The 19,582-nt window shown below is 40.5% G+C and overlaps 1 protein-coding gene across 1 annotated transcript; it reads right to left on the bottom strand.

Annotated features, from left to right (window-relative positions):
* Positions 1 to 525: 525 nt before the first annotated feature.
* On the bottom strand, positions 526 to 17,903 carry LOC311493537 (integrin alpha-2-like). Its single transcript, XM_084552243.1, has 30 exons — positions 17,775 to 17,903; positions 16,478 to 16,601; positions 14,813 to 14,922; positions 14,477 to 14,568; positions 13,934 to 14,048; positions 13,258 to 13,385; positions 13,011 to 13,159; positions 12,667 to 12,817; positions 11,527 to 11,692; positions 11,235 to 11,311; positions 10,726 to 10,864; positions 9,006 to 9,151; positions 8,770 to 8,913; positions 8,426 to 8,629; positions 8,205 to 8,335; positions 7,915 to 8,078; positions 7,348 to 7,499; positions 7,134 to 7,244; positions 6,723 to 6,808; positions 5,180 to 5,321; positions 5,006 to 5,089; positions 4,824 to 4,900; positions 4,652 to 4,735; positions 4,445 to 4,547; positions 4,236 to 4,346; positions 3,576 to 3,686; positions 3,010 to 3,123; positions 2,812 to 2,901; positions 2,577 to 2,693; positions 526 to 2,282 (listed from the first exon to the last, which is right to left on the bottom strand). Exons 1-30 carry the CDS (start codon positions 17,818 to 17,820, stop codon positions 2,190 to 2,192), a joined length of 3,561 nt encoding a protein of 1,186 aa, XP_084408369.1. The 5' UTR covers positions 17,821 to 17,903; the 3' UTR covers positions 526 to 2,189.
* Positions 17,904 to 19,582: the final 1,679 nt, after the last annotated feature.

Below are 19,582 nucleotides of genomic sequence, written 5' to 3'. Positions count from 1 at the left end.
ATGGCACGGGTCAGCTGTTTGTATGAAACTGCCAATCATCAGCAGGAAACCCCAGAGGACTGAATTTAAAAATGGTGTACGAACACTTTCACTGTATCCCATTTCATCAACTATTTCCCCACTGCTCCCTGTACACATATACATAAAGTCCAAAGGCTGTTTCACAACACTGCAGCGCACGAGTGATGGTGAAACAGAGCAGTTCAAACATTTATCAAAATTCTATAAATCCCCTCCAGCACCGACCGCTCGAGCACCGGCTCGCGAAAAAACATGCTGCTTATTAGAGACAAATAGCATATTCCATTTCTCCAGATCCAAGGGAGTGAATGCTAAAGACTCTGCTGGGTGCTGGTGTTGGATGGTTGAAATGGAAAACATTCAAAAACACATTCCAAAACAGCCGAGGGACAGACTAACCTGACGGTGGGAGAACATAATGGACAAAAATGTGAGGGAGATTAATTGAGTTTGAGGGAAAACCTCAATTGTGCTGAAGGCTTAAAGGAATTGGTCCAAGTAGGGTTCCTGGCAAGGGTTGGGATTTATTTAGTTGTTTCAGCAAAAGGGGAGAACAGAGGGGAGGAAGTGGAGGAGGAGGTTAACACAAGACAAGAAAAATATGATAGATTTGACAGACTGAAAATGGTATGGAGTTTTCCAAAAGAAAAAAAAGTGCTAACATGACATCTGTACTGTGCTGCCATCTTGTGGCAGAACTGTGTCAATACATATTCTGAAAGGATCAGCTTGAACCATCTGATAAAGGTATATGTCAAGTAAAAAGAGTTGTGCTCTTTCACCAGAATATTACCAAATTTAGAGCTGAAACAAATTGTTATTCAACAAATAAATTATATGAATACAGGAAATGAATCTTTTCATAATTTTCATAACTGATTTAATGGTTTGAGCTGAAAACCGTTTGCTAGTACGAATTGTTTTTCTTTGCCTTATATGGCAATAATGGAATGACGACACATGTTCCGTACTGGAAATTAAACATTTGAAAACATCACCTCTTTCTTTCTTTTTTTAAAAAACATTCTCTGAAACTATACTTGATCAACTAAGAAAATAATCAGCAGATCAAAAACAAATAACGATCAGCCTAAAACAATATATGACTAAACTTGTCAAACTGACAAGTCAATAAAGGTAAAAAAACAAAATTTAGTACCACAAATATCAACAGTAATAATAATAATAATAATAATAATAATAATAAAACTAGCTACACCACCCATACCACCAACAGTCATCATTCAATCTTATATTATATACAGTACAAACACAATAAAAACAGAGTAATTACATATTTCACGCTTTACAGAAAAGGTACCGTTACTTTTTTTTTTTTTTTTTTGCGCATAAGCTACCGATACCGATAGTGTTAACACACAAAAAAAAAAAAAAGCCCTGAGTGCCAGCAGAAATGAAAGCAAATCTCAAGGCAGTTTATGCTACAAAATGACTGCCCACAGTGTGTGTGTGTGTATATTCTTGTTTCTATTACATTGTGTGGCCATGCTGTTCTAGAGGGTCTTCACCATTTTTAAGGGGTTGAAACCTGTTAAGACTTGGCTTTTTGGGTAAACGTTACAGTTAAGTTATAGTTAGGATAATTATAAGCCACTTACTTGAGAGCATCAGGGTAAGGGTCTCGGGTATTGCATTGTGTCCCTGAAAAGTCCTTTTAACGATAGAAATGCGAGAATGTGTGTGTGTGTGTGTGTGTGTGTGTAAGGCTTTCTAATTGAAACAGTTGTTGCTCAGCCACATTGTCTACAGTTTTTTTTTTTTTTTTTTGAAAAGATAATGCATAAATAAGATGCCTTTACAGTGTAAAACCCATGGCAACATGTGCATCCAAACTAATAATTGTAATTCGTGGCCTAAAAAAAAATGCTGCATTTATAACAGTTCTCGAGTACCGGGGGAAAAATCTCAGTGCATTTTAGTAAATATACAATCAAAAGCAAAAAAATAAAAAAATAAAAACTTATGATAGTCCTTTGTTAAAAAAAAAAAATTAAAAAAAAGGCAAAATAAAGGAACTGAATCTCAGTTATCCACAGACTGAAACACTCCCAATTTCCAGTGACTGAGCTGCAGTGAGAAGCACCTGTATCCCCACAGGAAGCATCCAGCAGAGAGAGAGAGAGAAGGCTGTGGGTTCACTCTTCACATCACAGCATTTCATTGTCTTGTACGTTGCCCGGTGCGTCATCATCCTCAGCCTCCTTTTGTAGCTGCTGGTACTTTCTTTTGAAGAACCCAAACTAGAAAGTAAACAGTCGTAATATCGGTTAAAACAGTTTTTACAGAAAAAACTATTAATAATTGAAGACTCAACTATTTATTGTCATTTTTTTTCTTCTTAGCGTCTGATATGTGTTTTAAATATACTGCTTTCTGTTACATAAGTGATAACTTCTAAGTTGCACATTTCTATGAACACACACATCTCTGTTCTCAGGGATAGAGGTGGAGGAGGTAAAATGCTCCTGTTTACAAATACTTTAAAGATGCTTCATACTTCATTATTTCCACTACAACATTAGATTAACTCTCACCTTCCACAGCAGTCCAACAGCCAAAGCCAACAGCAGCAGTCCGGCTATGACGCTACCAGCTATCACTCCAACTGGGACGTCACCTTTCTCTCCAGGTTTGCTGATTGTCACCACCACCTGGGCAGCAGGGCAGCAGAATATCATCGCATGATCTGTCTATCTCTACAAACAACATCTTCTTCCTTAAATTTCTTTAAGAGAGGCGCCAAAGTACAACACTGAGGTGTGATCTTACAGGTAGCTGTTTGAGGCCGACAATGAGCAGATCAGGGTCGGAGGACTCCACATCCAGACTGGAGGTCAGTTCGATGGTCTGATAGGTGGCCTAGCATGGTACAAATTACACAAATGAGAGCAATAAAAGCATTAGCATGAATTATTGTATTGGTGGAGACCAAACCATCACAAATGATAAATCCTACAGCTGAATTACCGAATTAAATGTGCCACTCCAAATCCTGGTTTTAACTTTTACAAAGTAGCCACTCATAACCTGAGTGTCTTTGAGGATGCATTTTATATATTTGCAGTTTGCAGTCTTGCAGTCCTGTTGGTTAAAAGGGAACACAAATGAAAGAAAGTCAGTGAATCGGTGTAAACAGCAAGTTTAAATCACTTTTTTAGGTAGAAGAAAAACACGAATATTGTGCCATACATAATCCTTAAAACTACATACAGTAGACTGAGCTTTTGCATCTTTTATAGAGTTACAAATACAGGACTATATTAATAAAATTTAACTGAAATTAAGTGTCTTTCTTAAATATTTACAACTAAACATAAAATACTAAATAGCTGTATATATAGCTTTATAACCTTGAATTATGCCTCAAATCATCGACAACTGTCTGCACAATATTTCATTGCCATGTGTTGGATTGAAAAATATCCATTAGGTCTTCACATTAGACTTGAGGACTTAGAATGAACACAGTGCATGAGAAAATGTCTCCTAACATAACAAACAGAAAAAAATATGCACGGAAATAAGCGCCTGACCAGTTTCTCCACGCCTTTGAGGTTCTCCTTGGAGAAGGACTCTTTGTGGTTCCTCAAGCCGATCTTCAGAGGATCAACTAGACCACTGGGATCACAGCTGACAGAACCTCCCTGCAGGTGGAGAGGACCTCTGTCATTACTTTTGAAAGTTCAAAGTAGTAGTGTTGCATATACAGTATACACTGTAACATTATGACCGGTCCCTAACATTGTGTAGGTCTCCCTTATGCCTCCAAAACAGTTGTGACTTATCAGAGAATGGACATGGGCCTTCTGAGGGTGTCCTGTGGTGTCTGGCAACAGGATGTTGTTAATGGGGGCCTTTAGGTCCTATGGGTTGAGGGAAGGGGCCTCTGTGGATCCTCCCACAGATACTTGATCAGTTTGGGATCAGTCTGGTCTAGATGGGTGCTACATATCTAAGTAACATCCACACGAATGAATGCCAGGTCCAAAGGTTTCCCAGAAGGACACTGAATTGTCACAAGATGATTGATGTTATTTACTTCTCCGGTCAGTGGTTTTAACAACATGCCTGATCGGTGTATGCATGTAAAGAATAGTCTGAACGTCCCTGTTTTGATTACATACAGAATACAGTATGTACTTACAGATTTAGGAAGTTAAACAATTGCTGATTTTTGGAAACTGAGTACTCACCGATTGCGTCTCCACACTGGTGACGTACAGGAGCTGATTACCACCTTTAGTGGTCATTGGCAGAGCAATGTTCAGATACAGGAGGCTGACAGGAAAGTTGCCCGTTAAAACCTTTAAACACAGGACGCAGTTTGTGATGCAATTGTTTTAAAACGGATATCACAGGAATTAGATGATGATACTTTAAGAAATGGATTCATTTACTGCACCTTCGCCGTGAAGTTAAACTCTGGGCCGATGTCATCTAGAGTTTTTATTGTTGTTGCCACTGGAACGGATGCGTCTGCCACGTAAAAGTTTATATTTGACTCCCTGGAGAAAAGAGGGAAGAAAATTATTAACACTTCATTGAACATCTTATACCGTGAGACTAAAATGAGAAAAGAAAATATTGCGGTAAGAAAAACCAAACTCACCTGGATAAAACAATGCCTGCATTATACTGAACAGGAATAGATATGGCCACCTTATTGTCTGCAGGTTTTTCCTCTTCACCATCACTACAAAGAAACAAAGCATTGATTGTTATTACACGCCAGTAATCTTAACATATTAACAACTGAATTTCTTTTTTTAAATATAAGTTACCTCTTAGCTTCAAATGTCACCTCAGCTCGGTTTTGCAACTGATGAAGATTGAATTCAAAATTGATCTTAAATTTCATCTGTAATGAAATAACACAATGTTTGCATTAATTGCTGCATCAAATTAAAAAAGAAGTCCGTTGAAAAGAGATCACGGAGCAAATTTGCCTTCTTCCTGTACTCACCACTTGGTTTGTTTTTAGTGCTGGGTATCCTACTTGGCAAACTACCATATCCGTTTGTGTTGAGGTGCATTTGACTCCTTCTGTCTGTAAACATATAGTTTAGAATAACTCAGTGGTGTTGTTACAATGACAGCATCTTGTCAACTGCTTTCAAATGGGTTTCTTTTCACTCACAGGAGGGAAGACGGAGGAGTAGTACAGGCTACTGGAGTACTTTGCCAGGACCTGCGTGTTGTATGCATTCTCCTTTTTGTTCGTCACAGTAACTTCAAATGACAGTTCATTTTCATCAGCGTTGACCTGAACGGGTTTTGAGCTGCAACACGGGAGCTCTGATTAATGTTCACTGCATTCACATGATTAAATGAGTAGGACTAGTACGAGTACATCATAGATTATAGGAGCATATACAGTACATAGCATGAGTATTGTCTAACTGATGCAGAGTGATGGGAATAAGAATGAATTAGCTTAAGTTGTTAGAAATACACTGGCGACATCTATTGACCTATTGACAGAAATGGAATAGTTATTTACATAATGGTGTTTTTATTAGTGAGTAATCACCCCAGAAATACTAATATTACAAACAAATAATATGTTTTTGTATTTTATCTATGTATCTTCTGTATTTTCTACAGTGAGCCCTCTTCCAGTCAGTCAGCCATATTGCACCACAATGTTTCTACAGCAGCCCAAAACAGACAAACCAAAGAAAGAGCAGGCCTTTTGTGGTTGAGGTGAGGCTTATTAAACTGGTTGCAGTCTGCAATCTCGCCACTAGGTGTCACTAAACACTACACACTGGACCTTTAAAACAGACCAACATTATTATTACAGCAGCCCCACCTTAATAGCTGATGTGTGGTCACTGTGAAACTGAGTTCACATCCTTTCGTGTGAGTTGATCCTTTGAGTAGGTATCAGCCACATTTTCTTTCTAAGCTCACAAGCCCGACCCAACCATTTTAAGGGCTCTAGTTTGTGCAGATCTTTGCAATAAAGACTGACTCATAAAACAGAGAAAACAGAAAATTGTAGGAAGGCTTAAACTAATTTTTACACATTATTTTTTTGTCTGCTATACAGATGACTAGATGCATTTATGTATGTTAGACTTTGAGGCTGCTACTGTAGATGTGTCGTTTTGTACACCTCCGGGGGCTGCTTGAGACACTTTTACAGAGTCCTGTTAGCAAACATGAACGTTGAACATGTACTATGATGTACGACTGAAAAAATATGTTTCATAATGATTAAATAAACTGTATTAAAAGTTTCAGAGAAAGGCACTGATAGGTATTATAAATTACTTTCACACACAAAGCTGCAGGTACTTGATTAAAATTTCAAGACTGTTCTCATGTGATATGATATCAGATTCTGAAAAATAACTTACTTTTTTTATAGCAACCCTGCACAGCTCAATAAGAAGAACAAAAATCATAAGAAAATGGTATCATCATGTAATTTCAGGGCCCAGTGCTCATAATGAGAAGTTGACTGTGATAATTAGTTTCCAGGACCTTTAAAATAACAGTGTATTGCAGAAATGACTTACGCTAAAGAAAAAGAACACAGTAGACTTGTTCGAGCTTGTTCAATCACACACTGAATCACACAATAACCTCGTATCTGTGCTTCAAAAACTGTACTCTGTACTACAGGTTGTGCGCCTACCAATAAACAGAACCCAGTCAGTGGGTTCCAGTCTCACCTGGAAGCCTTTGTGTCTGTCTTCACGCTCAGCGCCAGATCGCTGACACACACTTCATCAGAGCCACAGTCTTTTGTGAAGGGGATCTGAAACGATAACAGAACAGCAAATTCAGCTGGATGCTGCATTGTTCAGAGGCAGCATTTTCAACACGTCTACCTTTCAAATAATAGCTACAAACACAGAAGAAACTTATTATATGTTTTCTACACTGGATGAACTTTGATCCTTCTTGCTGGGAAGCATAGCGTTTAAATCTGAGAACTTGCGTGAAGCAAGTCAGTAATCATGACACCGTGTCATTTTAAATTACCGAACACCAAAAAATGTGTTTGTACAGTCGTCTGATGAGTTACCTGAAGACTAAACAGGAAAGGAAAAAATTATATACTGCATGAATGAGTTACTTACAAAGAATTCCATGGCCCTTGGAGAAAACATGTCGAGGACGGGGTTCACGTTTGCATTATCCTGCCCAATTTCTACTTTCAGACTGAGGGAATTGACAAAGTCTGGAGCTTCCTGTTGAATACACAAACAAATCAACCAATCAAGAGATCTTATTTGGAACTGTTCTGAAAAAAATACACATGACGGTGATCAGCAGATGAGTTTCATTCGTTACCTGAACATAAACCTGGTAGTTTCGACACAGTTCTGTTGATGATACTTTTGCCTTTTCTGTAAGGAAGCGTTCATTGTTCTTTGTGAACAGTCCTCTTGACGTCACTCGTGAAGCCTGCAAGTCCGCGTCCAGAGTCATATTGTAGGATAATTCTTAAAAAATATATATAATATATAATTAACACACAGTTTTGACACTACTTTATTGAAAATGATGAAGATGGCATTAAAATATATATTATTATATTATATATATATAACAGGTGTATATTTTAAGAAACAGGCTGGTTTGCTTTCATTTTTGTTAATTTTGTCCTGCCCTTCAGCTTTTTATGATTTATATTTTCCGCTATGTTGGACCGGGGGGTGTAACGGTAAGACTAGAGTCAACGCTCAGTTAGACAGCCATCTTCGTTCTGTCTTAAGTTTTACAAAATGTTTCCCAAAATATTGAAATGTCAGTAACTGCCACCCTCTTGCGTTTATCATTATATCATCGTCTGCTCTGTTTAAATCCTCATCATCAATCTACATATTCTTAAAAAGCCTAGTTAGTAACCAGATTTACCAACTGGCCCAACGGGATTCTTGGGTCTGAATGCAGCTTTGAAACAGAGCTTGGTGTTGAAACATGAAAGCTTGCGTCCATTAATGTCACAGGGTTTGTTGAAGATGTTGATTCTGTCGGGGCTGAAAGTAGCTGTAGCCGTGACAGACGCCACACCGCGGGACCTGAAAACAAGTTTCAAATCATTATCTACCCGACCAGTTCTGAACTAACGGGTTTCTGAACTTGCTCTGTGTAATATAACGTAGTGAACGACAGCACCACGTTTATTATGGACTAGAATAACTCACCACAGCTGCACCACTTTGCCGTAGGCCCCAATTGATATGTCAGGGAGCGTATCGTCGTTCAGATCTTTGAAGCTATCTAAAGACCTTCCAAAAAACCGCAGCTGAGGATCAAGTTTGGAGCCGAGGATTTTCTGAAAACGATATAAAAATTTTGACATGTAGCTCCAAAATACCGAAGAATCTGAACAAAACCACGTCAGTCAGATTGCGTTTCTCTGTACCTGGGTGGACTCTTTGTTAATTGTCTTCTTGTCCCCATTATAGATGTAAATGGCGCCTTTTCCATTGTCTTCTAGCGGCGCTCCGACTACAACATCACTGTAACCGTCGAGGTCCAGGTCGGGCACGGCGGAGATGGCCATCCCGAAACGTGCGTTCTCAGTCGGGAATGGACCGTTGAGGAATCCCTGCTCGTTCAGTATGCCCTGAAGATGATGAGTCTTTAGTTAGGGAACTAAACATCATACTACCATTCCTTGACATTTCTCAGTGTGCAGAGTGATCATTAGTCTCTTTGTTCATAGGCTCTCAGGAAATCCGGATCACAAAACACTCTTTTTTTTACCTTAGTGACAGAGAAGACGTACACCCTGCCTTGCTCTCTCTTCAGCTCGCTCATGTACATGGGTGCACCGACCAGAAGGATGTCCGTCACCCCATCTTTGTCCACATCCAGGGAGCACAGGATGCTTCCGAAGTATGACCCGATCTAGGACAACAATCACACGGACGGTTAAATGTGTTTGTCTGGCTTCACACTTCATGTATTCAGTCAGCTCCTGGAGGGAGAATGTGAAGCACCTGTTTCCCTCTTTCTGAATCTATGATGGTAGATTGCTTCTGAGCGTCGACGGTGTAGACAATAACTTGTCCAGAGTGGTTGGAGCGAGGCGCACCAGCCACAAAGTATTCAGTAGACCCTTCGCTCAGTGAGGTGACAGAGTAACCTGGAAAGGAGCACAAGAAATGCATTTAAGAAAAATATTTAGACATGATTCTAAAGATTCCTTTAGAATCTCTTTTTACTTTTTGCCTCATTTACCTGAAAGCCATAATTACTGGAACTTAATGTGTCTGATTGCACGGCTGGTCAGGCATAATTTGGGTGGAGCCTTTTCTGGAAATAAAATGATTTCACTGAACTCCATGTACTAAAACGAATAATGAGGAGGAGAGCTATCCTGCCTCAACAAGTACAATAATGTCAACAAAAAGATTAAGGACACGTCAGTCCAGAGCAGTTCTTACATGTCAACACTGTTCTCAGAAAAGGTCTAACTAGAACATTAAAATCCAGCACACACCTGAATGCATCGCTAGTAACAAAGAACTCTTACATAAATTACACTTTTTTACTTTTAGTAGTATTAAAATTATAAAAATTGTAATATACACCGATCAGCCACAACATTAAAACCACTGACAGGTAAAGTGAATGACATTGACCATCTTGTGACAATTCAGTGTTCTGCTGGGAAACTTTTGGACCTGGCATTCATTTATGTGGATGTTACTTAGACATGTAGCACCCATCTAGGCCAGACCAGGCACCCCCACCTAATAGCAATGACACTCCTTGATGGAAGTAGCCATCCCCAGCAGGATGCAGCCTGACACAGGCACACAAAAATTCAAAACTTCAAAAAACTTCAAAAATGAAGAACAGCACAAGGTGTCGACCTGGCCTCCAGATTCACTAGATCCCAAACTGATCAAGTATCTGTAGGATGATCCACAAAGGCCCCTCCCCTCAACCCATAGGACCCAAAGCCCCCCCCCTACCCCCCCCCCACTAACAACATCCTGTTGCCTGACCCCACAGGACACCCTCAGAAGGCCCATGTCCATTCTCTGATGAGTCACAACTGTCTTGGAAGCACAAGGGAAACCTACACAATATTAGGAAGGTGGTCATAATGTTATGCCTGATCGGTGTATAAAAATTTCTGTAAAGAATATGTGAATCTTTCCTCTACCACTTTCATAAAACCAAACCCCACAACCAAGTGCCACTGCAGTGATATACATGTAAAAAGGAACAAGTCCTTGCATAAGATCTTAAACCAAAATGGCCAAGTGCATTCAAACAGACCATTTATTGCTTCAGAACCCATTTTATGTGTATTTTGAGGCTAGCAGTTAAATCGTTAAAAATATTAAACCAGGCCAGAATGATACTATTAAATGCTCTAAATGTGTAAAGAAAGATAACATTTTTAAAGTGTTGTCATTAGGAGAAAGGAATCCTGCAAAAGTTTAAAAAGAATGTCTGAAGTGTCATCAAGCAAGACAAAGAACCAAAGTTGCCACCGGTATGAGCTTGTGCGAACCAGTGGGTAAATGTGACAGCTCTTAAATGTACCAACAACTATATAGGTAGAAGGTCCCCTGCACTGAAGTGGTTGATGCTGCTGTGGTCGGCAACATAAACAGAAACCCTACGCTAGGCCTGCTAAAGCCGTGCAGCTGCAGAGTTGTGATAGTGTTGGTGGAATAAATTCAGAGAACAACAGAGGCCTACCCAGTAATGAGCTGTGGTTCCTGTCTTGCAGTATTCCCTCAAAAGCTGAGAAAGGGAGGATGTCTACTTTTGACCCCGTTTGATGGACGACAGTTCCGCTCCAGGCGTAGGCTCCCACTGCTCCGAGCATCATCACGTCCTTCAACAGCATGGGCCAAAGAAACAGTCAACAACACTACCGCATACTTAACAGAATTATATCATCTGGGTTAACTGTATGAAGGGGAGATGCTCTACTGAGTTTCCAAGTAAACACTGGACTTTAAATGCAAAAAAAAAAAAAACTCTCCTGCTTAACTTCTTTTTCTTGCACTCAACATTATTTGTAAAACTCTTTCTCAACTAAGTTCAAGCTTCTGTGCAACGTCTATCTGGTAACCACATTCACTTATGCTCACAGGAAGACACAGCTTGTGACATTATTTTACAGAAATATGTGCAAAGACAAGCCAAACATGCAAACCTGCTTGTTTAAGAGCTACAAAAGGCAGTACTGCTGCATGCTGTACCTTTTGGTTAGAGTAGTGAGCGCTGAATCCGACCTGGGACATTTCCATCTTGAAGTTGTCACCCCCTTTTCCAGTGCCTTGAGGGAACAGACCATCATATACACACCAGGATCAAAAACAGACGAGTAGATCAGGAATTGAAATGAGTGCAAGATGAGTTTAAAAAAGGAAAGAAAGAGGATTTCTTTTAGATCCCCTTGAGGTATTTAACTACCAGAGACATGCTGTGACATGACTCCAGCGCAAATTACAGCATGTGCAACAACGGGACAAGGAAAGAAGTAATATCCACCCTCTATGTTGAAGATGCGGCTCCCCAGGGTTCCAGCGATGTTGGAGAGGGCCGCCTCCTCTGACACATTGAAGAAGAACTTCTCTGAAGGTGAACTGGCGATGGATTTGATTTCTTTTATTAGATTTAGTGTGTCGATGTTATTTCTGGTGTAATAACCCAAGACCTTGGAGAAAAGGGAAAGAAAGTAAAAAAATGTAAGATTGCAAAGAGAAGAACGAGGCAGGAGCGCTTACACCTACGAGGAAATCTTTAAACTAAACTGTATTCTACTAGTTGACCTTTCTCAGATTGTGCACAAGCGAAAGAGCAGTCTGTTAAAAAGGCTCGTGAAAAATCTTTAAAGCTGGGACGCGAGAGACGCTTTTACACATAAACCAACATCTGTTTCTTTCAGCTTTTGTCAAACAAGTTCACACAATCCCGATTAAGCTAATAAGTGGCAGGTAAATGTGACGATCTTCCCCAGAGAAGATAAATCTGTTGTCTGTGGCAGCTTTAGCGCCCTAGCACACTGGCAGTTATGTGTTTTACAACAGCCTGCAATGATTATTTGCCAGAAATAGAGAGGGGGTGATGGGGCGAGCTACAGCAACTAACAACTGAAGCAACCGATAAAACAAAAGTGTAATTAGTCTCACTGTGAGAAGGGGGAGACAGAAGTTCTGCATTGTACCTTTATATGTTGTGAAAGCATTTTTGACCCTATGAACAAAATACATTTTAAGTCACGCAAATCGGGCTTCAGCTCGATTGTTAATCTAATGACTATTTATTATATTATATACACCGATCAGGCATAACATTATGACCACCTTCCTAATATTGTGTAGGTCTCACTTGTTGCCTCCAAAACAGTTGTGACTCATCAGAGAATGGACATGGGCCTTCTGAGGGTGTCCTGTGGTGTCTGTCAACAGGATGTTGTTGGTGTTGGGGGCTTTGGCAGGGAGGGGCCTCTGTGGATCATCCCACAGATACTTGATCAGTTTGGGATCTATTGAATTTGGAGGCCAGGTCAACACCTTGTGCTGTTCTTCATGTTTTTTTGAGTTGTTGCTAAACTGTTTTTGTGTGGTCATAATGTTGTGGCTGATCGATGCGTGAGACAATCGTAGCAAAAGGCAGAACATCACTTACAGCAATACCAAAACGGGTGATGCCTCGACTCTCACACTCTGCAATGACGGTATTTCTGAAACCATCGTCGTGAGACTCGCCGTCAGTGACGACCACCATCACCTTGGCAGCGCCTGGCCGGGCCCCGTTACGTTCATTGAAACCCCACTGACTGAAAAGAGCAGGGTGCATGTGTGAGGAGACAAATAAATAAAAAACTACATTGCACACACATACTTTCTTGTCGGTTAAAAATACAACCGGTGTCATAATTATTCGGTTGTAATCAGATAATTATAACACAGAAAATCAGTAATGCAATTACATGAGAAGTGAATAACTGGCAGTATTACTCCAACACCAACCTGGCGTACTGGATTGCTTGGAAGGTGTTTGTAAGTTGACCATACATCTGTGTGATTCCGGATACTGCGGCTATCATCTCATCTTTGGTTTTATAATCATTCAGTTTGAATTCAAACCTGGCATTAACACCATACTGAATGACGCTGACCTGCAACATAACATAACATAAAAAAAAAGACAAATTAATCCAGTTAAGTTCATCCTCAGCTCTCTGTCTCTCAGTGTAAATTTCCTCCCATGTGTCACCTGTGTATTTTGGGGCCCAATGTCGAGCGAGGGTATTAGTTTCTTCAGGAAGTTCGTCATTGGTTCCCACGGATAAATGCTGTTGGAGCCATCCAGGACAATGACGACGTCCATTGGCCCACCGCATTCTACAAAAGCAATCAGAAAGGGACATGACGTATAATAATATGCTTCAGCTTACAGTCCTAAAATAAACCCGTATTCTGCCTTCCCCCTCGTCTGGTTTCACTTCACAACACCTGTGACGTGCCTGAGGTATAAAGGCTCATATATTACATTTAAACATCAAGGATTCAAGGATTCAAGGATTCATTATTGTCATTTCAACACATGTTGGTACATGGGATGGAACGAAATTTGTTTCTCTGGTCCCGATTCAAGCCACAAGTAAAACGTATAAATATAGAATAAAATGAAGGTCAAAAAAAGAAACAAAAACAACAATGAAAAAAATGATGCGTTCAAGCAGATGCAAAAAGACACGGTGTCTTGCTGCTGGTTTACAGAAACTGGCAACAATCAGGAACCGAGAGTTGTGAGAGAAAATACTTGCATTGAAAAGGCAACCGCTTGCATGCCCACAGTCTTTGCACAATCTCACGCACTGACACAGTCAGACTGCGAGTATCATTGCGAAAGATCATTATACACAAATAATCACATATACGCTTCTTACTCTGGACGGCGGGAGAGAAGGCCGATTGAGGCTGGAAGAGGGGGTTCAGCTTTGAACATATTCCCGGGTAGAAGTCTTGATCGCCGCAGAGCTGTCCCCAAAGAGGACCACACATCTGTAACAGGTGACAACAGAGGAAGAGACGAGAGGCTCAGTGGGTGTTCAGGGTAGACGCTGACCTTAAAAGCTCCCACTTAGACCTGTCTGTCTGTGTTTTAATAGCTGAATTTACTTTTGGATGGAAATAACCGTAAAGCAGAACCTGTGACCATGCTCAGTGGATTTTTTTTTCTTTTTTTTTTTTTAAACAGCTCAAAGCCAAGGGTTTCCTTCCTCCTCATTTAAATGAATTTATAAACCGCTTCCTTCAGCCTAAAAATAACATTAGAATGTAAATTTTAAAAGTAATTGTATTTTAACCAGTTTCTGGTCACCCACACTTTATCATATGAGAACTTTCACCTCACTGAAGGCGGCTGAATGCTGTGTCACTGGATACGTAGCAAATAAGTAATATACACATGATCTACACTACAACCATACCATGAAACCACTGACTTCAGGCATCCTGGTAAGAGTCAGGCCCAGAGACATGTTGGCATTGATGTTTTTAACATCTGGAATACTAAGAGAATCTGCAGATAAAGAGGCAAAGACAAGGTTACGTCACAGTTCATGTTCTACAGCTGAGCTATTAACACTCCTACATATTTTGCTGGAGTACATTTGCACTGATTATTAAAGGAACATAAAAGAAGTCATAAAGACATCTTGGATTCTCTAACGTGAGGCGCGTGCAGTCGTGTTTAGGTATTTTAAGTGCATGGCCCAGTGTTTAGCATAGAGATCAGAGGTTAAACAACAAAACTACAACGTTACCTTGAAGATCGAGCTTCTCGCAGATGTTTCTAGATCCTGAGACGGGACACTTGTAAACATCCCCCTTCCTGTTTCGATCGAAACCACTCCAAGGAGCGCCAACCAGGAGCCTGCAGACAAAGATGATCGTCACATCTGTGCCACTCCATAGCTTTATTTAGACGTGAATGATTCGCAATTACAAAAACTACAGTCTATAGTGTGCAGTCTTGTAAAGAGCATGTGCCAACAAGTCACACGTGTCATTCTTTTAACTCCGTAACAAACAACCTGCCAAGCGTTCACGAAGATATTATCCACTTCAGACACGCTATCACCGCATCACAACATTTCAGATGCGTCTTGCCGTTGTCAGAATTTGAGATTAACACATTTCTCAATCCGCAGAGAATCCAGTCACAGGAAGTGGTGGCACACAGGATGTATTTCTGACATATTATACACTATCAGATATATTGTGGTCCTGTTACACAACAAGGCACTCCCTCAGACGGTGAGTTACTCTGCGAGACTGTGACTCAAAGTTTACAGCATCCAGCGAGAAGTAAAGTTAATGCGTAACTAAATGAGTGACCTAAAACTCAAGAGGCTTTAAGCAGCAAGATTGTACAGGCAAGCTGTAAAAGTGAGGACAAATCAGCACGCAGAGAACGTGTTTTCGTTTGATGGGTTTATACAGGTTTGCAGGAAGGTTACCGTGTTTGACGTTACGACATTCAAGAAGGCACTGCAACATCAACCTAACAGGAGAGTAGATTTTTTTCTTTAAATTCACAAATACCAACGTCAACCTCAATAACCAGTACTCGTTCTATATTAATGAGTTGCTATGAGTTGATAAAAAAAAACAAAACCGATATCCTGTCAAGACCTGGAGGAGCATGGTGGAACTGCGAGCACACATCTGTACGATAAAATCTCAGTAAAACAAAAAAACCAAAACACAAATATCAACTTCATGGTGGTGCTGCAGATAAAGTTAAGGTATTTCTGGAGAATTTCACGATGGGATGGGAGCCACAGAACAGCACTGACGTTCCTATAGAGCCACGATAAGCTAAGACAGCCACAAGTTACATACCGGTCAGGTAAAAAGAGAATAAGACAGATGAATGATTTTGTCAACAAGCTAACGCTTTGCAATAATATAGCTCCCATAGCGCATACAATAAAGGCCTGGTGGCCGTGTAACAGTGTAGAGGCTTGTTTATGTGCCGCTGAACCCCTGGATGTTGTTGTTGATAAGTAGGTGCCCTATATTTCCTTGTAGCAACAGGCCAGCATTTGCAAACTGGGAAAAACAGTTAATTATTTCTAAAGCCCACAACTATTTGAAACAAATGAAATGCGATTTCCGTGAAGCATTAGATGTCTCGCTTCACCCCACTTCTGCATATCTATTCTGGGCGTGTCATCATCTTTCTCACCTTTGCTGCTATTTTAAAGACTTGGTAAAGAAATATTAACTGACGAGATGTCTAAATGGGCAACATGTGAAAGCTATAGCACCTGGAGAACAGATTATTAGCATTACGGACAGGCCACAGCGCAAGTTAATCTAAGTTTATCTAAGCAATTTCCCTTGTGGATGAATAAAGTTTATCTAAGTCTAAGTCTAAGTTACATGCTCCTTACAGTGAACTGATTCTTTACTCAGACTCTTACCATTTGCCTTCGTGGTTTGCCGCTTGTTGAACCGTGTATCCGAACTCTTCCACCGCTGGTCCGCTGAAGATCTTGGCACCTGCAGTGCCGACGTTGAAGGACTGTGACTGGCAGATTCTGTCAGCTGGTGGAGGAGAAAGATGGGTTTATATGAAAGCACTTAAAACAACATACGGGTTCTATTTGCTGCTAGTAATAAACCCATCAGAGCAGTTGTACTATACTATCAAGAATACCAGCGCTATTTTGTGTACCTTTAAAAGAACACACACACACAAAACAAATGTTTATTAAGATTTTTATGGGAGAGAAGTTTGATGTTTTTATTTTATCCTCTCACTTCCTCATCTGAGTCAACCGGGCCCGTGGCTGTATATGATGTACATTTTTAAAACCACACAAGCTTGACTCAAGAAGGACCTACAAACCACTAAAAGGCATTGCCACACGAACTTCATGCATGTGGTGGAGTTTTTTTAAAAGTTTGAAACCGCAGCAGAACAGTGTGTTTCTCAACAGACACAGTTCATCTTCAAACGCAGCCACATATCTATACCCTCAGGTGGAATACTTCGTCTGCTAGTGAGCCTTTGCTGCACTATCTGAGCCACAGGTCCATACAGGCAGATAGGCCTGGCTTCCCCTCAATCATTAGGCTGAGGAATGTGCATAGATATTGGACACAGAGTGCGCTCAGAAGCATTGTCTCTTGACACGCCTGTTAACCTGCAGTGGAGCACGGCACTTAGAGAGCCTACCTCTAAGGGACTCTGCAAACCTCAAAAACATATGCATATGCTTAAATGACATAAACAGAGGAAGGGAAACGAATTAAAAGTCTGCCAGTTTGCTGCGTCCACACATTAAAGGGCTGTAACAGCGAGCAACACACGCAAAGAGAGTGATTTCCCTTCAGTTGAGAACAAAACATCGAATATAGACTCGTTTCATCCATGCGGGTTAAATATGAGCCATACAGGAGAAGGAAAGCTGCTGGATGATGTGAAATCTAACTGAAAACGCTTTTAAGCATTTTAGAATCATCTAATAAATAACCTGAGTGTTTGCCAAAAAATGTTTTGAAAGTTTATGAAGCCGTTTAGCAGCTACCTTCAAAGCTCTAACCAATGACTGGAAAAAACTATCGACACAGTTCTGATGAAAACGACGCGAAACAAACATCAGTGTAACTTTACGGGAATGTTTTTAATCCTTTCACACTTGAGAGGACGGCGGCGTGTTGGCTGCGTTCAAGTCCAAAGGTGGTGGGGGAAAAATAAATAAATTCGGCACTTACTAATGACGATTATAGCGAAGAAGATGTCCCCCCAGAAGCAGTCCATCTTCGTCTTTATTCCATTTGAATGGGAGATGATTAAATGAGTCCGCCGCACTTGTCAAAAGGTTGTTGCTCAGAGGCTCCGACTCACCCGCGGTGACGCACCGGACAGGTTTCTAAATAAGGACTTGTGCGCTTCCTCTTACCAGCTAGCCAGTGTAAACTACCCAAGTATTGTCCAAGGGTGAAGCCAGTGATAAACTCGGGTTTGTGCAGCTCCACAGACGGTCTTGCGTAATCTCGATTGGCCGTAAATCCGGCGAGGGGCAGACAGAAAAATAAATAAATAACTAAATAAAAATCAGCCTGGGACAAATTTTCTTCCTTTAAGTTTTAAGTCTTGTGTTTTTTTGTTGTTTATTTGTTTAAAAGGAGGGGGGAGGGGGGAATTAAGGTTTTAAGATTTTAAGAAATCTAAAGGAAACAAACGTGTGCGTAAAAGAAAAAATGTCAGTGTTCAAAACAAGTCCCCGCCCTTCAGGCTCAATTTAAATCTCCTTTAATCGTCCTTCCAGAGATTCATCAACATGAGGGGACCAGCAACACTTTAAATCAACAGGCGTCAAATTAAAAATAATTATATAAATAAACATCATCAATGTGAGCTTTCTCTAGCTGCCCCCTTATTACAGCTCACACCGAGGAGCTTTAAAAAGGAGAGTTATGGCTGTGACAAGAGTGCCATATTGAGAAAATATCAAGATCTTATAAAACTGAAGCCCAAACAATAGAAAGTCTATAAGGAGACGTGTTAGTAGAGCAATAACCAAAAGTGTTTTTTCCTTTACTTGACAAAACAATGATGTAAGCGTTTCATAAAGGAACTGGGCAGGGCGGTGAAAGAGTTGAAAGAGATTCATCTTCCAATCAGTGGTTCCATTCCAAAATGCTAATTTGGAAAGACTTTTTTTTTTTTTTTTAATGCTGGTGCTTGTGCTTGCTGCCCGGTGACCAGACAGATAATTACACCCACTGATGTCAAGTTGTTTTGTAACCCAAGATAGTTACAGTAACAGTTTTCGAGTTTTTTTCTCTCTGTCTCACATAAAAGTCAGTTTAACAGCACCTTGAAGTTTGACTCAGACCGTCGTCAAGAGTCACTGCAGAGGAAGTCCGGAGAAAATATCCCTGATGACCTCATCTCGGCTACAGAGATTTAACAGAAAGGCCTGCTTTGTCAAGTGTGGTTGTGGAATTTGAAAGATGTGGCCATTTACCAGGCAAGGTCAAGTGAAGGAAGGATTTCAGATGCACTGTGGGAAGTGGATGACTTTTTAACACGAGTAAGGACATCTTAGCCTGGGAATAGTAGCTCCAGTCTGATCTTTTGGGGCACTGAGAAAGCTTTAGAGAACAGAGGCAGGGCAGGTCGGTGTTACTCCGTCACTTTCCCTTCCCGGGTTTGACGTACGAGACGGACGTCGCAGGTCAAAGCGACGTCCGAGGACGGCAACTGCTTCCACATCTGCCTCTTGTGAATTCTCTAACGTCATACGAGTGTAGGGCTAAATGAACAGAGCAGGTAAATGTAATTAAGGCAAGTAGTTAGTGAGCAAAGGGTGTCATTCCTGTGAAAGGCTGTTGTCGTCCTAATAGACACTTACTAATCATCTCCTCTTTTACTTGAACAGAAGCAGAGTTGGTGGCAAGAGGATGGTAGAAGCAGTTTATCTTTAAATGTGCTAATCAACGTGCTACTTAATTATTTGCCTAAAAAGATCAGACTTATTGCATCACCATCCAAGATCCTGCTTCTGTGTTGCAGC

The sequence above is a fragment of the Chelon labrosus genome (assembly GCF_963514085.1).
Source record: "Chelon labrosus genome assembly, chromosome: 9".
Lineage (NCBI taxonomy): Eukaryota > Metazoa > Chordata > Actinopteri > Mugiliformes > Mugilidae > Chelon > Chelon labrosus.
The sequence above is the reverse complement of the archived record's forward strand: the minus strand, read 5'-3'. Positions and strand labels throughout refer to the sequence as shown.

Coding starts and splice junctions, on each gene's coding strand:
- LOC311493537 (XM_084552243.1), bottom strand. CDS start 17,820: ATGGACTGCTTCTGGGGGGACATCTTCTTCGCTATAATCGTCATTA. Junction 8,079..8,204: donor GGCAAAGTGGTGCAGCTGTG/GTGAGTTATTCT, acceptor ACTTGTTTTCAG/GTCCCGCGGTGTGGCGTCTG. Junction 4,736..4,823: donor GTGACATTTGAAGCTAAGAG/GTAACTTATATT, acceptor GTTTCTTTGTAG/TGATGGTGAAGAGGAAAAAC.